Genomic DNA, 20,872 nt, shown 5'->3' on the forward strand with positions numbered 1-20,872 from the left:
AACTTTCTCTGAGTGTTAGGAGTTCTCTTTCCTGCAACTTGAGCCAGAACTAAAGGGCTTCTCTCAGAGTTCTCTCTCTCTGCCCAGTGCTTACATCCAGGGTCCAGGCTTCAGGCTGCCTTGAGTCCTGGCTGAGAGAGACCGGAAGACAAATGGGAGACTCACGGCTGGCTCAGTGATATTTCAGACGCCGGCCTTCTTCTCCAATCTGCCTGCTACTGTTTACTTTTCAGAGTCCTTAAATAGCTGTTCCATGGATTCTGTTCAGGTTTTATGGCTGTATTCAGTGAGAGTGACAGGGTGGAGTGTGCTTACTCCATGTTACCCAGAAGTGCCTATTTTATTTTTAAGATTATTTTCAAGCATACTCCATTTTAGGTTCTGTATTTAGTACGCATTTAGTATTTTAGGTATTACCCCGAGTGTTAAAGGCAGAGGTAAAGGCATGTTAGGAATTTTCAATTGCAAACGTATTTTAACAGTGCAACTATGGTTGACAGATTCACATTAGTTAACAATGTCTTGTTGAATCTCTTGAATATTCCTTATATAAGCTTTCCTGGGAATATGTGAATATAACTTACCAGTTATCACCACATGTAGCAGCTTTGTTAAGGGTCTGTGATACTGCAATACTGGTTAGACTATCTTTATGGTCACGAGCCTGAAATATCTCTTGACCGATCTCTCGAATATGAGTGGAAATGACCACAAAAATTCCACGTGAAAAACCAATCAAGATGTAGCCATCACCATACCTATAGCAACGAAGGCAATAATACAGTAAAAAGGAAGATTATCATTTGCAATACAGTAAATAAGCAAATACCTTAAAACTAAGGAATTAGAGAATATAATTTATCAAGGGCCTATTTGTCAGATAATATGCTAGGTAGTTCCACATAATAAATCATAGACTATAATCCAGAAAATATTACATAGAGAAGTGAAAATGCTACAGACAAAAATTAAATATAATTAGTAAGGGAAAACACAGGGGTATCCTTCTGTAATGAGCTTTTGTACATACCAACTATAGCAGACAATGTTGCCATAGCGCTGCTGAAACTCCAGATCAATTGGGCTGTCTGGTTCATTCAGATTAAAAAGAAACAAAGTTTTCTTGCCAACCACTACACTTATCTGCCAGAAAAGAAAAGAGATTATGAAATGAATTACTCAGCACTTCATGAAAAGACTAATAAGCAAATCCAAAGAGCATAAACCTAATTTAGAAAAACAATGAGCCAAATTTAGCATGTTAAATGTTATAATTAGTAAGGTAACAATGTGACTAATTCAAAACATTTGTAACATTTTACTAATATACAGTCTGGAAAGGATCCTTGGCTTCACATATATGCAATACACCCTTGGAAGTACACTAAAATAGCTCGATGGAATAACCTTTTACAATTCTCTGTACCTCTAATATGAGTCCTGTGCAGTAAAGGAAGGTAGGTCTGACATAGTTCCATTGAAACTGAATTCATATCCAGAGTATAGAGAGTCTTCTATCCTAAGGCTGTCTGATTTTGATTTGGGGCTATCTGGGATTACAGGTCCACACCTGTGTGGATAATCTAGCTCGGCTTTTTATATCATCACTCTTCCCATCACCAGCAGGGCACTGGTCAGTGTGGCTAGACTACTATCCCGCTGTTACAAGTTGGTACTTAACTATAATTCTCAGTTGAGGGTCTAACTGTGTTGGGGAGAGAAAAGAGTGCATTACTTATTTGGGCTCATTAAGGGTAATGGATATATATATGTAAAGAGAAACACTTTGATATATTTCCTTGATTCTAAGATGCTACCAGTTAGGAGTTATTATCATTTTAATAATAGCTTCTTGAGAAATAAAGGAACATTACTTCATTAAACATATTCTTGTTGACTGTGAAAATCATCTGGATTTCAGAATGTTAAAATGTGGCAGGGAAAACAATCTAAGGTATTAAAAAAATAAAACTGTAATTTCCAGAGCTCTGGTCCCCACATCTGATAGAGTGAAAATTAAAAAAAAGAGAAAAATCAATACTCTTGCTTTTCAAGGTGCCCCCACTGTTGTTGCTACCATAAGAACAAGAAGAGCAGCAAGTGTAACAGGAAACTGTCCTCACTTGCTGTGATATTAGGTGGCAGCAGAAAAAACATTTAGGCCTGAGAAACTGGGGCCTGCACTGGTTTAATAAGTGAAGGACTATAATTTATTTATCACTATAGATTCTGAACCATACTAGAAAAGGAGACAGAATATCCTAAAAAATTACCAAAATAATTTGGGCCTGGATTTGATTTAGAACTCTTACCGTGCTTTCAGCAGTGGAGGTTCGGTCATCAGTCTTCATCATGGAAAACTGCATGTTGCTAGGCTCTGCTCTCACTGGTGTCTGCAAGGGTGAAAATACTATCACTATGAATAAACCCCAAACTCAAATTCATTCTATTACTAAAACAGGTAACTTGCTTTCATTTCTGTTACAGGTTGGACTAACAGCCTGAAAATCCTACTGCTACAAACTTCTAGAAATTCTGGATGAAACTGAACACATATCTTATTAAATGGCTAAGATAAGCTTGAAAGAAGGTTAGGAGATTTCCAGGGACCATAAGCAAAGATCAAATTGAAAACCAAAGTGTGTGCAGAAACTGATGCTGCAGATATCCAGAGCAGCAGCTGGTAAAGGGAGACGATAAGGAAGCCCATTTGGCTCAAGCTGGGCTTTGGGTCAGAAAAAATTCTTTTAAAATCAAAGACTTTCCCTCCTATGCTCATTGTGGTCTAAGGTCCAAAGTTATACTTTGAGTGGTCTAGAAACTCCCTGCAGTGTTTGGCCAAAACGAATCTAAATCCTCTTCAAAGGCTGCAAAAAACTTCCACAGTCAAGCCCTGCTGGAGATGAGCTCACAATTCAAAATGAGAAAACTCAGAAACAAACAATGGATCAAGAGGAAGAGTCACCAGATCTAAAAAGAACAGAATTATCAGAAAGATATCATAAATACATTTAAATGGCTAAAAACATAAAAGGACTCATAAATATAAGAAAAGACAACACTTTCTTTAAAAGTCCAGGCAGATTTTAAAAAGAACTACAAAGTACCTTCTACAAATAAAAAGTAGAGCCATTAAAATAAAGACTCAATGGGATGGACAGAAGATTAGACAAATTTGAAGAAAGAATAAGTTAACTGATTTGAGGAAATTATCCTGAAGATTGCAAAGAGTGACAAAAAGAAACTATGAAAGAGAGATCAAGAGATGTAAGAAGATCCAACATATGTCTAACAGTTGCTCTGGAAAGACAGAATAGAAAGGGCGAGAGGTGAATTTCAAAGAGATAATGACTAAGAACTTTCCAGGATTGATGAAAGACAGCAATCTTCAGATTCAGGAAGCAAGACAAGTCCTCAGCAGGATAAATAAAGATAAATCCACACAAGTTACAATGGAGTGCTCTGCAGAATAGCCAAGTCAAAGCAACGCAGAGAAAATACCAGACAAAACAATACTTATAACGTATGTTTTGTTTACTGCATCATAACTTAAGTAGTATGCCAAATTCTGGAAGCATACTTCTTGGGGATTAAAAATGGGAAATAGTTGTCTTGTATGTTTATAATGGCTCAGTGGTAGTGGCTTCCTTGGATGTTATGTGTGGAAAAGTATTCTAAGGTCTTGATTCAGTGAAGAAAAAAAATGCCAATATCTACTGATGATGTGTGATATGGATACAAGAGGGGGGACCTGTAGCATTCTAATTCTAAAGGACTCCAACATAGATGGACCAAAATTACAAGGTTTCTAGAAACTATTTTTTACAGTAATGCTATATATATATATATATATATATATATATATATATTTTAACATCTCTATTGTAATGTCATATTAACCTTCCTTAAGAACCACTGTAATCATGCTATGGTCTGCTCAACATGATTGAGTTACTTCTATCTCACTTTCAAAGCTTTCCAGATACAAGAACCAACTTTCTTCTTCAGACTTATCTTCTATAAATTCTCAAAGTCCAAATCTTCAGTCAGTCCAGTCTGGAATAAGCCATGAACAAGCTGTAATAAGTTTTTCCTCTTATCTTTGTTCTGTTCTGCTTGGAGTGAATGACAGCAACTGCTAAATGTCTTATAATACCCATTAAAACAAGTTTTAGCAGGGCACATGATCACCTAGGTAGACTAAATTTGCAGCTTCCCTGGCAGCAGCAAGGTGTGACCATATAACTAGGTTCTGGTCATATGATATGAATGGAAATTATGATTGCATCTTCCAGATTAGGTCGTTCACAAATTTCTTGCACTCCACTTCTCTTTTTTCCTTGCCTGGGGCTGAAATGAGGTGCTGGTATGCTTGCTTTAACCATGTACATGAGGGCAAAACACCCTAGAAAATGGCAGAACAATAAGATGGAAGGAAGGGAGGGGAAGGAAGGAAGGGGGAATTTATACAACCTTGAGAAGCAGAGATACATAGATGACACGCTTACCCCTCTCTGTTTTATGAGAAAAAAAAGAGGAAAAACCACTCAAACTACCATATTCTTAGAGTCCTTGTAATTTTGGGTCTTGTTGTTACAATAGTTTAGCCTATACCCTGACTGATTTAGATCATCTTTTCTCTTACAGATTCACAATCCAACTTTCATTTATCTCCTCTATCTCACAAATGTTATAGGACTTGTAAGCTATATCACACAATTTGATAATCATATAAGATGATATATGTTTTATCATGATTAGTTTTCTCTTCTTGAGAGTAGGGGGCCTATGGTGGGCAGCCTCTAAGATGGTCTGGAACGATCCTCACCTCCTGGTGTTCATGCCTTTGTGTAATCCCCATCCCGGCCCCTCAGTGTAGGCTGGGCCTAGTGACTCACCTCTAGAGAACAGAATACAGCAAAAATAATTTTGAGATCAGGTTATTTATTAACGATTGCAGCTTAAGTCTTGAATGACTATTCTCACTCTCTTGCCAGCTGCTTTGTTGTGGTCCCCAGTCAGGCCTTCAGATAAGACTGCAGTTCAGACTGATAAAATGGTTGCAGCCTCATGAGAGACCCCTGAGGCAGAAGCACCCAGCTTAGCTGCAGCTGGATTCCTCATCCACAAAAACTGCAAAGCAATGTTTTTTGTTTTAAACTGCTAAGTTTTGGGAGTAATTTATTATGTAGCAATAGATAGTTAATATAGGGCCATATTTCTTATTTCTTCTGTAGTCATATTTCATATTTCTTCTATAGTACATAGCACAGTGCCATGTAACTAGCAGGTATTCAAAGCACGTCAATATTGCTCTAGAAGTAATAAATCATAAGCCAAGTCATCCAAAGTGAATGCCACTGGTGAGCTTCTATAGCTATGGGTAATACAAATTCCCTTGAGAGGAGCCTCTGAAGATCTAATCAATCTTGGGAAATTTGAACATCAGTAAAATCTAATCCTAAAATTAAATTTAATTAGAATTAGTTTGGAAGCAATTTAACATATCAGCTAAAGGAGTGGGTTTTAGAATCAGGCAGTTGGTTACATTACCTGACTCTGAGTGCAGTTGTTAACATTTACGCCATAAAATACATATATAAAATAAGAGTTATTTCACAAATATACTGTTTGACTATAACCACAGAGCCGATAATCCATGCTAATAACTAGCCAATGGGAAATGTACAAAGGAGGATATTTGGATAAAGTATTCATATTAAAGAAAAATGTCCTAATACATTAAAAAAAATTGATGTTTAGAATGTGAAGTTATTGTATACATATCTCACATAGAGATTTTAAAATTTTATAGATCTGTTTGATAGACAAACTTTGTTTTGGAAGAAAATTTGAATATAGCAGACCAAAGAGATGTTACTGTATTACCTGTCTTATTGTGTCACCTTCTTGATTACTAACTGTAATCATTTTATCTTCACCACCTAAAGCAAGCATGTTTTCTGCATTCCAACATCCACATGTGATTCTCTTAGTATGCTTTCCTGAAAAAGAGATGTACATATTGATTTCTCAAAAAAATTTTTAGATATCCATGATGTTAATCTGAAAGTTTAGGTAATATACTATGGAAATTAAACAGACAAGAAATTTAAAATCTCATCAAAGCAGTTAGTGTCTAAGCAACCTTATTTAAAACAGTTTATTACCAAGTTGTAAATCAAGATAAAGGCATATGAGGGCAATCATGTTTTCCAATTTTTTATGTGCATATGAGCATAGGTCCTAACATAAAAAAGACATTCCACCCCTTGACAAGTTTGTTTACCATATAACCAAACCTATCACATTAATGTCTTAAGCACAAAATGTGCTTAAATCTCAAAGCACTGAAGCTATCTCTACTATATTCAGCTTCACAGTGTGGGAGACCCTTAGCATAAGCAGATTCAACATCACAGTTTTGACCCTTCATATATAACTAAAGGACATACAATGATTCATGATTAACACTGAGGTACAAATATGAATGCACCTTAGTGAGACTTGTGTTAAGAATTGACTCATTTAGGTGGCACAGTGGTTGAGAGTCCGCCTGCTGACGCAGGGGACACGGGTTCATGCCCTGGTCTGGGCAGATCCCACATGCTGCAGAGCGGCTGGGCCCATGAGCCATGGCCGCTGAGCCTGTGCGTCTGGAGCTTGTGCTCTGCAATGGGAGAAGCCACAACAGTGAGAGGCCCACGTACCGCAAAAAAAAAAAAAAAAAAAAGAATTGACTCATTTAGCTAGTGAGGGATATTAGAGCCACTAAGTATCAGGACGTTTTTTTATTGAGCAATCCAGACAGTGCAAAAACCACATTTTGGAGTGGAAATTGCATGCTTGACACTGAGGGCATTTGTTGAAGGTCCTGGGATAGATAAATACTCAAGAGCCCCAAGGTTAATTAAGTATACAGATTCTGGAGGCAAACTGCCTATTTTGAATAAGTGGCTCCACCACTTACTGCAAAACCATGGGTAAGTGACTTAACCTTTCTATTCCTTAGTCACATCATCCAAAAATTGGGGATAATAGTAGGAGCTCTTTCATAGGGGTTGAGGATCAAACGAGTTAAAGCACTTAGAAGAGTGCCAGGCATATAGGAAATGCCATATAAATGTTAGCTATTTTAGCTGTTATTGAGACAGAGATCATGTTTATTTTATTCATGTACCCCATACAGAACTTAATACAGTATGTATGCAGAAGGCAGGCTCTAAATAAATAGTCGTTAAGTGAGTAGACCCTGAGGCCAGAGTGTGCCAGAGTGTGTTAGAGGCTCAGGTAGGAGGAGAGTATAGCTGTGAAGTCCCGGAAGATGGGTAAGAGATGAAGTCAGAGAGTCGCCAAGGGCCAGGTCACAGAGGGCTTGGCTGGCCATAGTGAGGACTTTGACCCTGGGTGACATGGAGAGCCACTGGAGAGTTCCGAGCAGAAGGCTCACCGTGGCCTCTGGGCTGAGGATATTCTATAGCAGGGCAAGATCTGAAGCAGGGAGACCAGTTAAGATATTCCAGAAATTCAGGTCAAAGATGTCTGAGCCCCACACCATGGTGGCAGCAGTAGAGGTGATGAGAACAGTCTTGATTCTGGAGATATTTGGAGATAGATCCTACTAGATTTTCTGGCAAATTAGGTATGGAACGTAGGAGAAAGATAAGGGTCAAGGATGATGGTAAGGTTAGGCTTAAATATCTAAAAGGATGAAATGCCATCAATGAGAGGGAAAACTATTGGTTTTGGTGGTATTAAATTTGAAGTGTTTACTAGAAATCTCATTGGAGATGTTGAGTAAGCAGCTGGATGTATGAGTCTAGAGTTTGGAAGAGATAAATGTGGGACTATAGAGGTAGTATTTCAAATCAGAAGACCAGAGCACAAAAGTGAAGGGAACATTCAGAGAAGAGACTGGGATATAGGAGATTTTGCTGATCATAGATTAAGTGGCTTAAGTGGTACACTGGAACTGAGTGTCGGAAGTAATGGGTGTTAGAAGGGAAAAAAGGAGTACATAAAGAGAGGTGGAAAGATGCCAAAGACAAACTTCTTTCTATACTCAAGAAAGGGAGAAGAAAATCTCTCCTTTTCTTCTAGTGCTCAGAATTCAGGTTAACCTTAACCTCACTGATAACAGTTAACATGTTTTGTGTGCTTACTTAACATTGTTCTGGGCACTTTACACGTATTGACTCATTTAATTAGTATTAACTTACAGCTACCATACTATGGCCACTGAAATGTAAATCATGTTACTGGGAGACTGGCAATATTAGGTATACTGTGAACACTGAAATTCATGCATGTTAGAAGCATGCAAAGTGAGAACTGCCTATATCTAGTCTAGTTCAAGGAAATAAATCAGAGCATGACGAAACAAGGTAACAGACATTAGCTACTGTAAAAACCATGCATTCGTGCAGCTGCTATTGGAAGTGAAATGTCTTAGTTTTAGGAAAGTAAATTATTTCAAAGGAAAAAAAGCAAAGCCACAAATCACAACTAACTCTAAAAGAGGCAGCTAAAGGACCTAAAATATATAATTAGCCTGAATCTTTTCCATTTTACACAGTGAATTAAATTAGCTGAGAATAGAATCAATATTCATATTAAATACAAAGATCACATAAAATCATGTATATATGACAGTTACTGACACAAAATAATCATGCTTTGACAAATTATTTTCTTATACCTCAAGTGTCAAAATTTCTAGGGCTTATAAGTTAACTGGTAGAATATACCTGTAAATGAAGTGGGATATAGAAAATGCCTATTTAAGTCAAACAAATTAATTTATATGGTGAAAGCAGAGCTTTGTAACTCAAAAGTTTTTAGTTTAATTTTTCAGATGGATCAATGACATAACTGTTTAGCTACAGCACTAAAAATATTCCTATGAAAGATATACATATATGTGAAAATAATTTGAAATGAACAAGTGTCCTTAATTGAAAGGCACTTTCTCAAGTATTCTGTGGGCACTATTATCTCCAGGATTTGATTCTTTCATTAGTGGTACGTTATACTGGCCACCTGTATGTAATTAAGCCCACTGTTTCACCATTCACCAGCATGATGTTACAATAATTGAAAAGAATCCATACTGTTTCCTCCTGGGGAGTCCCAGGGCAGATGCTAGGTGACCAGAGGCTGGGGGAATCAGAGACTGAACCAAGAAGGTCAAAGGATTAAACACGCATATCATCCAGTCATATACCCTGAGGGAAATATAACTCGAAGTCAACTCCTAGATTAAATTGGTGTTTGGAGAGAGTGAGGGGTCAGAATTAGGAATCTGGATACTCTGTCCAAGAAGCCACCAAATGTTTTAGCCCATCTACTAATGTGTTGATATGCATCTGAGCTATTCCATGCCAGAGGCACAATCTGGGTGAGAAAGGGACAGATAGAAGCCATGCTATTAATGTACTGGTGTCCAAAGGCACAGGCTCACCCTAGGGCAACCTGTTACATAGCCTGGGAAATTCTTAGTAGGTAGTGAAGATGGATCTTCTAGATTAGATAGATGTATGGCTTAACCAGGGAAGTCTTCATTTTAAACTACAAAATTTCTCTTGCAATATCAGGGAAATCTGAGGTGGTAAAATTTCCATTTATGTAAAGCATCTCAAATATTTAGCAGTGTTTCCAGCTACAACCTACCAAGGACAGGAATCTTTCGAGATGTCTGACGATTATAAATGAGCAAATTTCCTTTAACAGTTCCAACAGCCAGGAAACTTCCAAATTTTGACCAAAGAAGGAAAGACAATTGATCCCTGTAACATTAAGATACAAATTACTAAACAATTCACAATTATAACCCCCTAAGTAGTCCTTTTAAAAAGTACTTCATGAATAGTTTTAACATCTACGTAGAAGCTGAAGTACAAAATTACAACTTAATGCTTTAGGACTATGAAGAAGTGCTAAAGACATTCTGAGACACTATAAAATGGTCTTAGGTGAGTGAGACTTAAAATACAAATGTATGATGAATATAGGCTTCAATTCAGTCATGATGGAATCTCAAATTTCATCAGATGACTCATGATGAGTTACTTATTAATTTGTCTACTAATGATAGTTGTAACTCTAATTGTGGTAAAAATCTTCATGGATGATAACATCTTATGCTTTAAAAAAAAGTAGGGTCCAACTATACGATATACTAAATTGGAAAAATCATTGGGAATTCATGATTCATGAAAAAGGACATACATTTTCCAGCTCTGCTAAGAGTAGCTCAGAAGGAGGTAGAAGGCACGTTTGCCTACCACCAGTTCTTACTGTGCATTCTAGGATCCATAGGTTGAACTTTTTTTTTTTTTTTTTTTTTTTTTGCGGTATGCGGGCCTCTCACTGTTGTGGCCTCTCCCGTTGCGGAGCACAGGCTCCGGATGCGCAGGCTCAGCGGCCATGACTCATGGGCCCAGCCGCTCCGCGGCATGTGGGATCTTCCCGAACTGGGGCACGAACCCGTGTCCCCTGCATCGGCAGGCGGATTCTCAACCACTGCGCCACCAGGGAAGCCCAGGTTGAACTTTTATACAATCCTCTACTAAAGGGAATCAAGACTCCTTGGAGAGTAGCTCATTTATATATTGAGGAAAGAAATCACAATGGATCTAGAAAAGTGGTTATGAAAATACAATCCCAGGACCAGCATCATCACCTGGGAACTTCAGAAATGCTAGTTCCCAGATCCCACCCCTGTCCTACTGCATGAGAAACTGGGGGTGGTGCGCAGCTGTCTGTGTTCTCATAAGCTCTCCAGGTGATTCTGATGCAGCTAAACTTTGACAGTCACTGATAGATCAAGCTACTGTTTTCAGAAAGCAACACAGCTCTCAAGAATGTTGAGGGCAGTAATAAAAGGACAAAAGAGTCAGCTCAAAGGGGACTCCTCTGGCTAAATTAGAGGAATTTGAGCATTAAAAATTACATATTTAATTGAAACAAGTTAAGTTTGTGAAAGGCCATAAAACCTAATGATACTTGGAAGACAAAAATTCACTTAAAGCATAGGAAAAGTTAGTTGTAATAATAAGTGAATGTAATAAAATGTTTAGCTAAAAATTAATTTTAACAAGAAGTATTAATATACTGGGCTGCTAGCTTTCTTCAATTGAGTATATATTTACAATTATTGAATATATTAAGTATACAGTATATTTTATAAAAGATATTAAGTACATACTTTATAAAAGATAAATATGCATTTGTCTCTCAGTTTAAGTAGGTACAGCAGCCCTGAGAATATGCCTCTCAGATCTCCAACTATAGAAAGTATAACCGACCAAGGCCCCCAGCTGCTAGGCATTGGAATCCATCACCTCAACATGCTGGGACCACACCTTCCCATGGGCTGCTCCCAGACAATGATTGCGCATGGCAAGCGTCCTGCTGAGGCCCATTCCTGGGAGGCACAGGACTCCTTTGATGGTAACCTTGGCTCAGACTGGGCCTAGCTGAACTTTTTAGAACTGTGCTGCGGTCCCAGATGTTTCTACCCCCCCTTTCTTTCTTCCCTCTCTCCTTTACAAGGGTCTGACGGCTCTTCTAACTTCTTCTCCCTCTCTGTTCCCTCATAGATATTTCCTGTGATAAACACCTTACACATTTAATCCCATTTTGGAGTCTGCTGCTCAGAAAACATGAATTTAAAAAATTGGAGTGAGCTAAATAGTACCAGAGAAAAGAGGAACTATATGACAAGAACAAGGTCGGATTAGCAACTGCGGTCACATATAGTAAGAGTAGTGTAACAATATTAGTCCAGTCAATAGTTGATCAGTACTAACAGTCACAGAACAACCAACTAGAAAGAGGGTTAAATAGTGTATTCCAAGAAGATCAAGTAATCAAATGTCATCAAAAGAAGAGTTAACTGAATGGGCTTTATCTTCCTCTCTTAGGAGATAAGACGTCTAAAAGGTCCTACAAAGTACAGTAAGATCCCAAGCCATACATGTTTCCAATTATGCTAACCGATGAGGCCAACATATAATAATAACACATATTTCTGGCCAAGAAAAATGTAATGAATATATTATTTTAGGAAAATGCACCTGGCTACAAAAAAAGGCAACCTATGTGAAAGGCATAGGTTTGTAAAATTCTGGCTGATATGACAGTTGAAGGTCAATTAGAAAAGAAGCTGAGTAGGGTGACTAGTACTCAGGTGTGAATGGCCTTGGGAGAAGCAACCATGTCCCATGATCCAACCAAGAATCAATTGGTTTATGAACCAGACGTTGTATTCAGAGTTTCTCTGAAAAGATTGCTGTATCCCAGGTAAAAAACTAAATGATTACTGCTGTCGGCCTAGGTAGGATCAGGGTAAGTACCACTATAATCTTAAAAAGGTATAAAAAATACATTTAGTAAAAATGATGAAATAAATTCAACCCATTGTGCTAACATAATAATTCAAGATAGTTAAGTGGCATTGCAGCAAGTTTTGTAATAATTATATTTGATGCTTTGTGAATTATTTGTGTTTGAAGTGCGCAGAAGAATCTAATCAGATTAAATTTGTAAGTGAAATTTTAATTGTTTAAAGGAAACTTAAGTTTGCAAAATATTTAAGAAAATTTTGCAAACTTGATATTCAGAATTGTTAACTATCGTGATGTATTAGATTGATCATTAACAAAAAAACAAATAGTAGTAGGTATACCTTTCTATAGCCAAAGGCCTTTAGACATTAAATATTAATAGCAACAGTAAAACACCCTTAATTTTACCTTATTGATAATTACAATAACATCTACTGTTCCCTCAGTTCTTATTTTGGTGCCTGGCCACTGCATACAATTAACTATCACAACAATCCTGAGATGATGTGAAAAAATGGAAGTGGGGGAAGATAAGACAGTGGGAGGCAGAGCTGCCAATTCGAAACACCTGGAATTAATTATGCATTTTTCTCTGGGTCAGGATGTGGCCTCACTGATGCTCAATTTGGTTCAAGAAGCAGTACTTGATGTTTATAAACATCCTCTTGAATGAAAGCACACAGGGTGTGTAAAATCCTTCTGAAAAGTGATGTACCGAAGTGTTAAAGGACAGAGCAAGAAATGAAGGTTCTCAGACCTAGCAAGACTTGATGTTGGTCAGACACTATTGCCTGTGGATGCATGTCTCGTGCGTCACTTTGGAGGGTCAAGAGAACCTGCGCTAAGGTGATGTTTGGTCCTGCTCTGTTATTCCTTGGCATGTAAGCTGGAAAAGTATAATCTAACCTTATGGTATGTGTGTGATCTCTTCCTGCCCACCTGCAGGCCACATGATGCCATGAAGCAGATTATTATTACTATACACTCTTTACATATATGAAGAAATTGAGGATTAAAGAGAGGTTAAGCAACTTATCCAAGGTCAAAATTGCAGTTTTAGTTGTAAATACCGATACGTTTTTCTTTTCCATATGGCAAAATGGTTTCCATTGGAATGGTTTCCATTCCAATAAATTGCAGAGACCTGCAATTTATTCTGTCTGCCCAGGATTTTTCCCACTTGTGAACTTCCCCACCCTCACTCCACTCTTCACTGGGTAGGATTATCAACCCCATGGCCCTGCCTACCCTATTCAGAGACCTTCTGAAGAAATGAGTGGACACTAGTAATGTGATAGGGGTATGTTCTTTCCTCTGGCATAACTTGCTGTGAAGAATGGTATAAGCTGATACCTGCCAGTAGCCATCAAGAGTCTGACTTACATATATAGGATGGATAAACAACAAGGTCCTATTGTATAGCACAGGAAACTATATTCAATATCTTGTGATAAACCATATTGGAAAAGAATATGAAGAAGAATATATATATGTTTAACTTAATCAGTTTGCTGTACAGCAGAAATTAACACATTATAAATCAACTACACTTCAATAAAATTTAAAAGAGAGAGTCTGACTTAGAAGAAGTCAATACAGAGAAAGGAAGAGCCGAGAGATGGAGACAGTCTTGACTGCATCATTAGAACCCCTAGATCCAGCCATGCCTGCAGCCAATCCCATCTCCAGATTTTCCCATATACGTTTTCTCTCTTCTTTGGACATTTTAGTCTGTTCCATTGAAAGCAACTTTTTAAGAAGTCATATTTTATAATCATAACAACTTTATTCTAATTAACTGAACAAAATTAATAGGATTATATATAACAATTAAAAAAGAAATGAACTTTTTCCTTTATAAGAAAATAACTCATCAATGCATCTTTATAATGAAAGTAGTATTTGTAGCATCAAATCTGCAAATAATGATATTTCTAAGTGAAGATTTAAAATATAAAAAAAACTATCCTTACCTCATGCCACTGTCTAACTGGCTGGTTTTGTTTGTGTTGGCATCCCACAGATAAATGCAACTGGATTTCTCAGCAATCACTGCTAGGATATCTCCATCCTTATCCCAATCCATAGCAACACAGTTACTTTTTAAAAAGAGAGCAAAACATCACTATGCATTTTTTTTAAGTAGGGAAAGAAATTTAAACACTCAACTATTTGTGATTTTTGTCTATAACAAGACCATTCAATCTATTTTTGAATAAGTCATAAACTTTCTAAAGTGAGAAATATAACTCACCATTCAGTGCCTAGATAAAACTAACACCAATTATATCGTTGTTGAGGGAATAGAAACATTTTAAATATCATTTTCATATACTATATTAAATATAATTATACCTAATAAGTTAGCAGATTTTCTCAACACCTATAAAGAGCCTGGCCCTTTGGTAAAACAAACTCATCAAGCACCTCTGGAAAGGAATCACACCTGGAATCAAGAGAAAATTTGTATGATCAACTTTCGAAAGGTTATTTCAGATTTACAGAGGGAAAAAGTAGGTACTGATAAGAAGTGATGTTATATCTAGATAAACTGTGTATTGAACAGATCAAGGCTGGGTAGACGTAGGACTGCAAACAACAAGAAAGACTTGAATTCTGAAATAGTAAGAAAGTTTATTTTTATTTCATATCTTAATAGAATGAGTGATTCAATTAAGATAACAAAATAGTTATAAATAGGAAATGCTCTATTTAACATGTTTCTTACTGTTTAAAATTACTCCAAATGTCTATTATAATTTAAGAACTTCCTTGAAGATTAACCTTTCCTTCCTTCTCTGATGCTATATTTCATTTGGAGACCCTCTGTTCTTGGGTATTGGCTAAGCCATACTCAGCTTTACATTTAAGACAGCTGGGCATTACTTAAGTTATTTTATTCTTCGAACTGTTAAAATATGTTCTGGGGGACTTCCCTGGTGGTCCAGTGGTTAAGACTCCATGCTCCCAATGTAGGGGGCATGGGTTCGATCCCTGGTCAGGGAACTAAGATCCCACATGCCACACTGTGTGGCCAAAAATTTTAAAAATTAAAAATAAATAAAATATGTTTTGGGATCTCAATTTTCTATAATATTTTCAGGATTTTGAGAGTGTGGAAGAGGAAGGCTTTCAAATTGTTGATAAAATCATCTGCCAAGTAAAGACAATATATAATGGCATTTTATTTATGTGGAGATCTTTTGTCAGTCTAATTCAACTATGATGAATACAGCAAAAGAATTCATAAGTGGGCTTCCCTGGTGGCACAGTGGTTGAGAGTCCACCTGCCGATGCAGGGGACACGGATTCGTGCCCTGGTCCGGGAAGATCCCACATGCCGCGGAGCGGCTGGGCCTGTGAGCCATGGCTGCTGAGCCTGCGCATCCGGAGCCTGTGCTCCGCAACGGGAGAGGCCACAACAGTGAGAGGCCCGCGTACCGCAAAAGCGACAACAACAACAAAAAAGAATTCATAAGTAAAAAAATAAGGCCATTGTGTAACCAAAATAGATGTCACAGAGATTATGCAATAAAGCTCATACAATTTACTCAAAGAAGTTCTTTTACTAAGTGCTTCTTACTTTTAGACATAATTATAACTAGCTTGCCCTCTGTTTCCTAGAATAGAGAAACCAGAAGCAACAATTAAGAGAGCAGTGGGATACAGATGGCCAACAAACACATGAAAAGACGCTCAACATCACTAATTATTAGAGAAATGCAAATCAAAACTACAATGAGGTATCACCTCACACCGGTTAGAATGGGCATCATCAGAAAATCTAAAAACAACAAATGCTGGAGAGGGTGTGGAGAAAAGGGAACCCTCCTACACTGTTGGTAGAAATGTAAACTGATAGTCACTATGGAGAACAGTATGGAGGTTCCCTAAAAAACTAAAAATAGAACTACCATATGACCCAGCAATCCCACTCCTGGGCATATACCAGGAGAAAACCATAATTCAAAAGATACATGCACCCCAATGTTCACTGCAGCACTAGTTACAATAGCCAGGACATGGAAGCACCTAAATGTCCATCAACAGAGGAATGGATAAAGATGTGCTACATATATACAATGGAATATTACTCAGCTATAAAAAGGAATGAAATTGTGCCATTTGAAGAGAAGTGGGTGGACCTAAAGACTGTCATACAGAGTAAGTCAGAGAGAAACAAATATCATTTAATATCGCTTATATGTGGAATCTAGAAAAATGATACAGATGAACTTATTTGCAAAGCAGAAATAGAAACACAAGATGTAGAGAACAAACATATGGATACCAAGGGCAGCAGGGGTGGGATGAATTGGGAGGTTAGGATTGGCATATATACACTACTATGTATAAAACAGATAACTAATGAGACCCTACTGTATAGTACAGGGAACTCTACTCAATGCTCTGTGGTGACCTAAATGGGAAGGAAATCCAAAAAAGAGGGGCTATATGTATACGTATAGCCGATTCACTTTGCTGTACAGCAGAAACTAACAACATTGTAAAGCAACTATACTCCAATAAAAATTAATAATAATAAAAGAAAGAGAGCAATGGGAAATGCCAAAATGGTGGCATTAGGTGGATGGGAGAGAAGTAAAGCAACCTGATTTGCAAAGATGGTGGTGATAAAAGCAGAAAGCAGATGTGTATTTAAAAAGGCTGGCAGCATAAGACCATTTAGGTGAGGGACTCTACACATCATAATTACCACTAAGACTATCAGTAAAATAACTACTACAGGGAATGATAACACTGAATCATTAAAAATGCTTATGTTATGCTTACTGTAATCTAGAATGACTTCCTTAAAATAGATAAAATAAGGCCTTTGTCCTTTAAGAAGTATGCAGAAAGTAACTGTTAGAGAGGAAATACTACAGCCATATGGGCTTATCTTATCTGCATATACACACACTAAAGCTTGTTTATAATTAAATAAGAATTATTTCACATGGACTCATTTATAATTCTGTCTTACAGCTTATCTGTGAATGTATGAGTGTTTATAAACGTTAAATTCTAATTCATATGCTATACATATACATATTTCATTAACTGTTTATGGTATAAAAAACCAAATCTCTTTGCAAATGGAGAAGGCAAAAGAGGAGATACACATTAGATATGTTATAAAATTCTATTTGATTATAGTTTTAAGACAGTGTTTTTTTATTTTTTAGGCCACAAAGCTTGAAAAAGTTTTTGATCTACCACTGTACTTACCCAGATAAGTTGATTTCACTTCTTTTTTGACCATGGCGATCAAAGATTTTCACAATATGATCAGCTCTAAAAGCAATCAGAACACAAAGATACGATTTAAGTGTTTCTTATTTCTCTAAAGAGTTTTTTTATACACCCAACTGATTTTATTTTCTCACGATAGTTTCATAATTTATATGTAAAAAGTTATTACCAGGGAAAAGGTTCTATGAATTGTGATGTTAATGGAAATATATTACTTTTCCCACCATTCAGTCATCACCCAAGAATTTCTACTGAACAGATAGCGTAGTTAGGTGGGCATACAACCATTTGGAGTCAGGACGATTTACCAACATTCACTGATTTCTTACCCTGTTACTGCAAGGTAGTTTCCTGATGTTTTCTGCCAGGTAAACTTTATTGGTGTGCCAAGCCAAGTCTTTTCTAGCAGTGAGAAAACACGCTAAAAAACACAATACAATTTCTGTATTTTCAAAACATACAATTAAGCATTGGTCAGAAAAGATGTCAAAACATGATAATGAAAACAGTAGGATTCAGGATGGTGAAGGCTTATGCTAGAGCTTACCCAAAAGAAGTCAACAATGTAACAAACAAAATGACCAATCAACCAACCAACCAAATAATCACAATCTGATCGGTAAAGTATGGACCTCAATACATATGGGAGCATTTACTATATAACGTTTTTGCTTTTGAATGTCTTCGAATATTAATTTTATAAAAATGTATGGCTTTAGTGTTTTATAGCTATTAAAAATTTAAATAATTTAAACTTGAACTTAGCTAATTATTAATAGCATAGATTTGGGGAGATTAAATTTAACAAAATTGCTATTAAAAATATTAACTCTGATAGAAATACAAAATGTCTATATTTTCTTCAAAATTATTATTTTCCTTTCCCCATCAGTTACATTTACTTTATCATTAAGTGTTTAATTTGGCTATTGGGTGGGCACTTTTTCAACTGAAAAATCATTCTTTTCACTTAGACAATAAAGAACTGTGTATCCAGTATGGAAGCCACAAACCACATGTGGACTTGGAATTTTATTGAGGACTTGAAATGTGGGCAGTCCAAATTTAGATGTGCTGTAAATATAAACTACACATGGGGTTTCAAAGACTATAAAGGAGAGAATGCAAACTATCTTCACTGATAATTTTCATACTGATTACATGTTGAAATGATAATATTTTGGATATACTGGGTAGAATAAAATATATTATGAAAAGTAATCTTACCTGTTTCTTTAAAAACATTTTAATTTGGCTACTAAGATTGTTAAATTACATTGGCTCACATTATATTTATATCAAAACAGTGCTGATCTAGAACATCTAGGAACTTAAGAGTTTGGGATGAATAAATGTAGATTTTAACATTAGGTTAAATTACAGGTTAAACAATGATGCCTATATCTAGGCATGTGAAGTTTAGAGACTACTGCAGGTGGCTTGACAGTCTGAATAGCAACACAAAACTCTTCAAATGGTCAAAATTGAACAGCAATCACAGGCATTTACTATGTTAAAGATTAAATCCACCTGTACTGAAAACAGGTGCGCTAAAATCACAGGTGCATCCAAGTTTTGTGAAGCATGAAGACACCCTTAAAGAAAAAAAGAGTATAAAAGCATCTTACTTTTGCAATTTTATGACCACATTGCCCTGGAACCCCTGCATGGAAGTGAGGGGTCCCTAAACTTGAATTTTACCAGCTTCATGGTAGACCTCCTCTGGCTGTGACCTTATAAACTATTTTTCTTCAAAGGAGGTTTATAGACACTCCATACACATACAATGGACCAGAAAAGGTGCTAGCTTCACAACCAGAATACCAACGTTTATATTTGGCTTTTTATTTATTAGCTGTAGGGCTTAAAGCAGGTCGATTAAATTGCCTCAAACACAGAATTCTCAACTGTAAACCAGGAATAATAATATCTCCTTACTTCTGGTACTTCATAAGTCGTGAAGAGCTTTAGAAATGAGTTAAGATTACCAGTCTGTCAACTGCAATCTCCACATTAATAGCCACCAGAACTTATAAAAATTAAGCTTTCCATTTCTTTGCCGGATCAGGGCCGGGGTGTGTAAGGGGATATTGCTCGGTAAAGCGAAGGGTGAATGATCTGTAGCCAGTGACCCGGCAATGGGGTTCACGAGAAGCCCAAGCCTAGAAACCGTGCGTGCAGAGGATGACGCTCTAGAGCTTGAGACCTGCGTGTGCAGATTTCCCCGTGAATAATGTACATCGCCACCAGGTGATCTGTAAATTGCACCAGTCACAGGCAATATAATTTGGGATTATTTTTTCGCAGGCTTTTCACTCGTTTTAAGGCGCTGAGCAGTCGCGCGGCTTGCCAGGTGTTTAGCTGCAATAAATGAGGCAGCTCCTGACACCCGAACGAGTCAACTTCACCGCGACCCTCCAAGCGCTTTCACACAACTCGTTCTTTCTACCGTGCGAAGTTTGGGTTCTCTTCAGATCCAGTCTGCTCGTTTCCAGCCGTGGCGGGGTTCCCTCTTCCCGCAAAGCACGAACCCCAGCCGCGGTGCCAGAAATGAGAGGCCTCCCTCCCCGCCTTCTCCTCTTCAATTTTCCTTCCTATTCCCTTGTTCCTTCAACTTCGCCCCTGCGCTCCCATCCCCACTTCTCACGCACTCGGGAGGACGAAAGGAGATCACAAGCTCCTATCCTCAAAGCGACTCTTGGCGGGCTTCTTCCCGCTCCCCCGGGGTTCGTAAGTTATTTACCTTCATCTCAAAGCTCGAGCAGCCGCGCGATCTGGCAAGTGCGCAGGCGCACGCAGTCTCCTTCAAGAAGGCTACCGCGTTCCCGTCTCCCAGGAGACCGCGCGAGCAATGGCCAATCAGCGAGCGCCAGCTGAAAACAGTGCCTAGCGGCGACCTCCGCGAAGCAGAGCGGGAGGTGCGGACTGAGATCACGTGAAGCCCGCGAAGCAAGGCCCAGAGAAGTTGAACCTCGCGAGGGTTTGCAGCGCCCTTGCTTTCTGGCTGGGCCCTGATTGGATGCGACCCAGGGGAGGCTGACTCTATGAGACGTTGGAAAGCGCCTGCGTAAATTTCGGCCCCGGCTGCTAAGAAGTCAATAGTAGCCAGAGGAGGGCGCTGAGAATTTCAAGAAAAGAAAGGAACTGAGTGTGGATAAAAGGAGGGGGGAGTTGGTTCATGGGGCAATACTCTTAAGCAATCCACGCAAAGAGATCACTCTGAAGCTATTCAAGGGATGTTAAAATTGAAGACTGATTTCTGCTGGGGA

General features: G+C 37.8%; 1 protein-coding gene across 1 annotated transcript in view; it reads right to left on the bottom strand.

The window, feature by feature from the left end:
* The window catches only part of WDR19 (WD repeat domain 19), an 84,634-nt gene extending 64,259 nt beyond the window's left edge, over positions 1 to 20,375 (bottom strand). The window contains exons 1-9 of the mRNA XM_060012686.1: positions 20,347 to 20,375; positions 17,933 to 18,024; positions 17,580 to 17,645; positions 14,321 to 14,446; positions 9,670 to 9,785; positions 5,890 to 6,005; positions 2,313 to 2,393; positions 1,031 to 1,143; positions 585 to 758 (exon numbers count right to left, since the gene is read on the bottom strand). Of these exons, the coding sequence (XP_059868669.1) occupies positions 585 to 758; positions 1,031 to 1,143; positions 2,313 to 2,393; positions 5,890 to 6,005; positions 9,670 to 9,785; positions 14,321 to 14,446; positions 17,580 to 17,645; positions 17,933 to 18,024; positions 20,347 to 20,352 (890 nt within the window). The 5' untranslated portion in view covers positions 20,353 to 20,375. The remainder of the gene's footprint in view (positions 1 to 584; positions 759 to 1,030; positions 1,144 to 2,312; positions 2,394 to 5,889; positions 6,006 to 9,669; positions 9,786 to 14,320; positions 14,447 to 17,579; positions 17,646 to 17,932; positions 18,025 to 20,346) is intronic.
* Positions 20,376 to 20,872: the final 497 nt, after the last annotated feature.

Source organism: Delphinus delphis, chromosome 5 (genome assembly GCF_949987515.2).
Source record: "Delphinus delphis chromosome 5, mDelDel1.2, whole genome shotgun sequence".
NCBI lineage: Eukaryota > Metazoa > Chordata > Mammalia > Artiodactyla > Delphinidae > Delphinus > Delphinus delphis.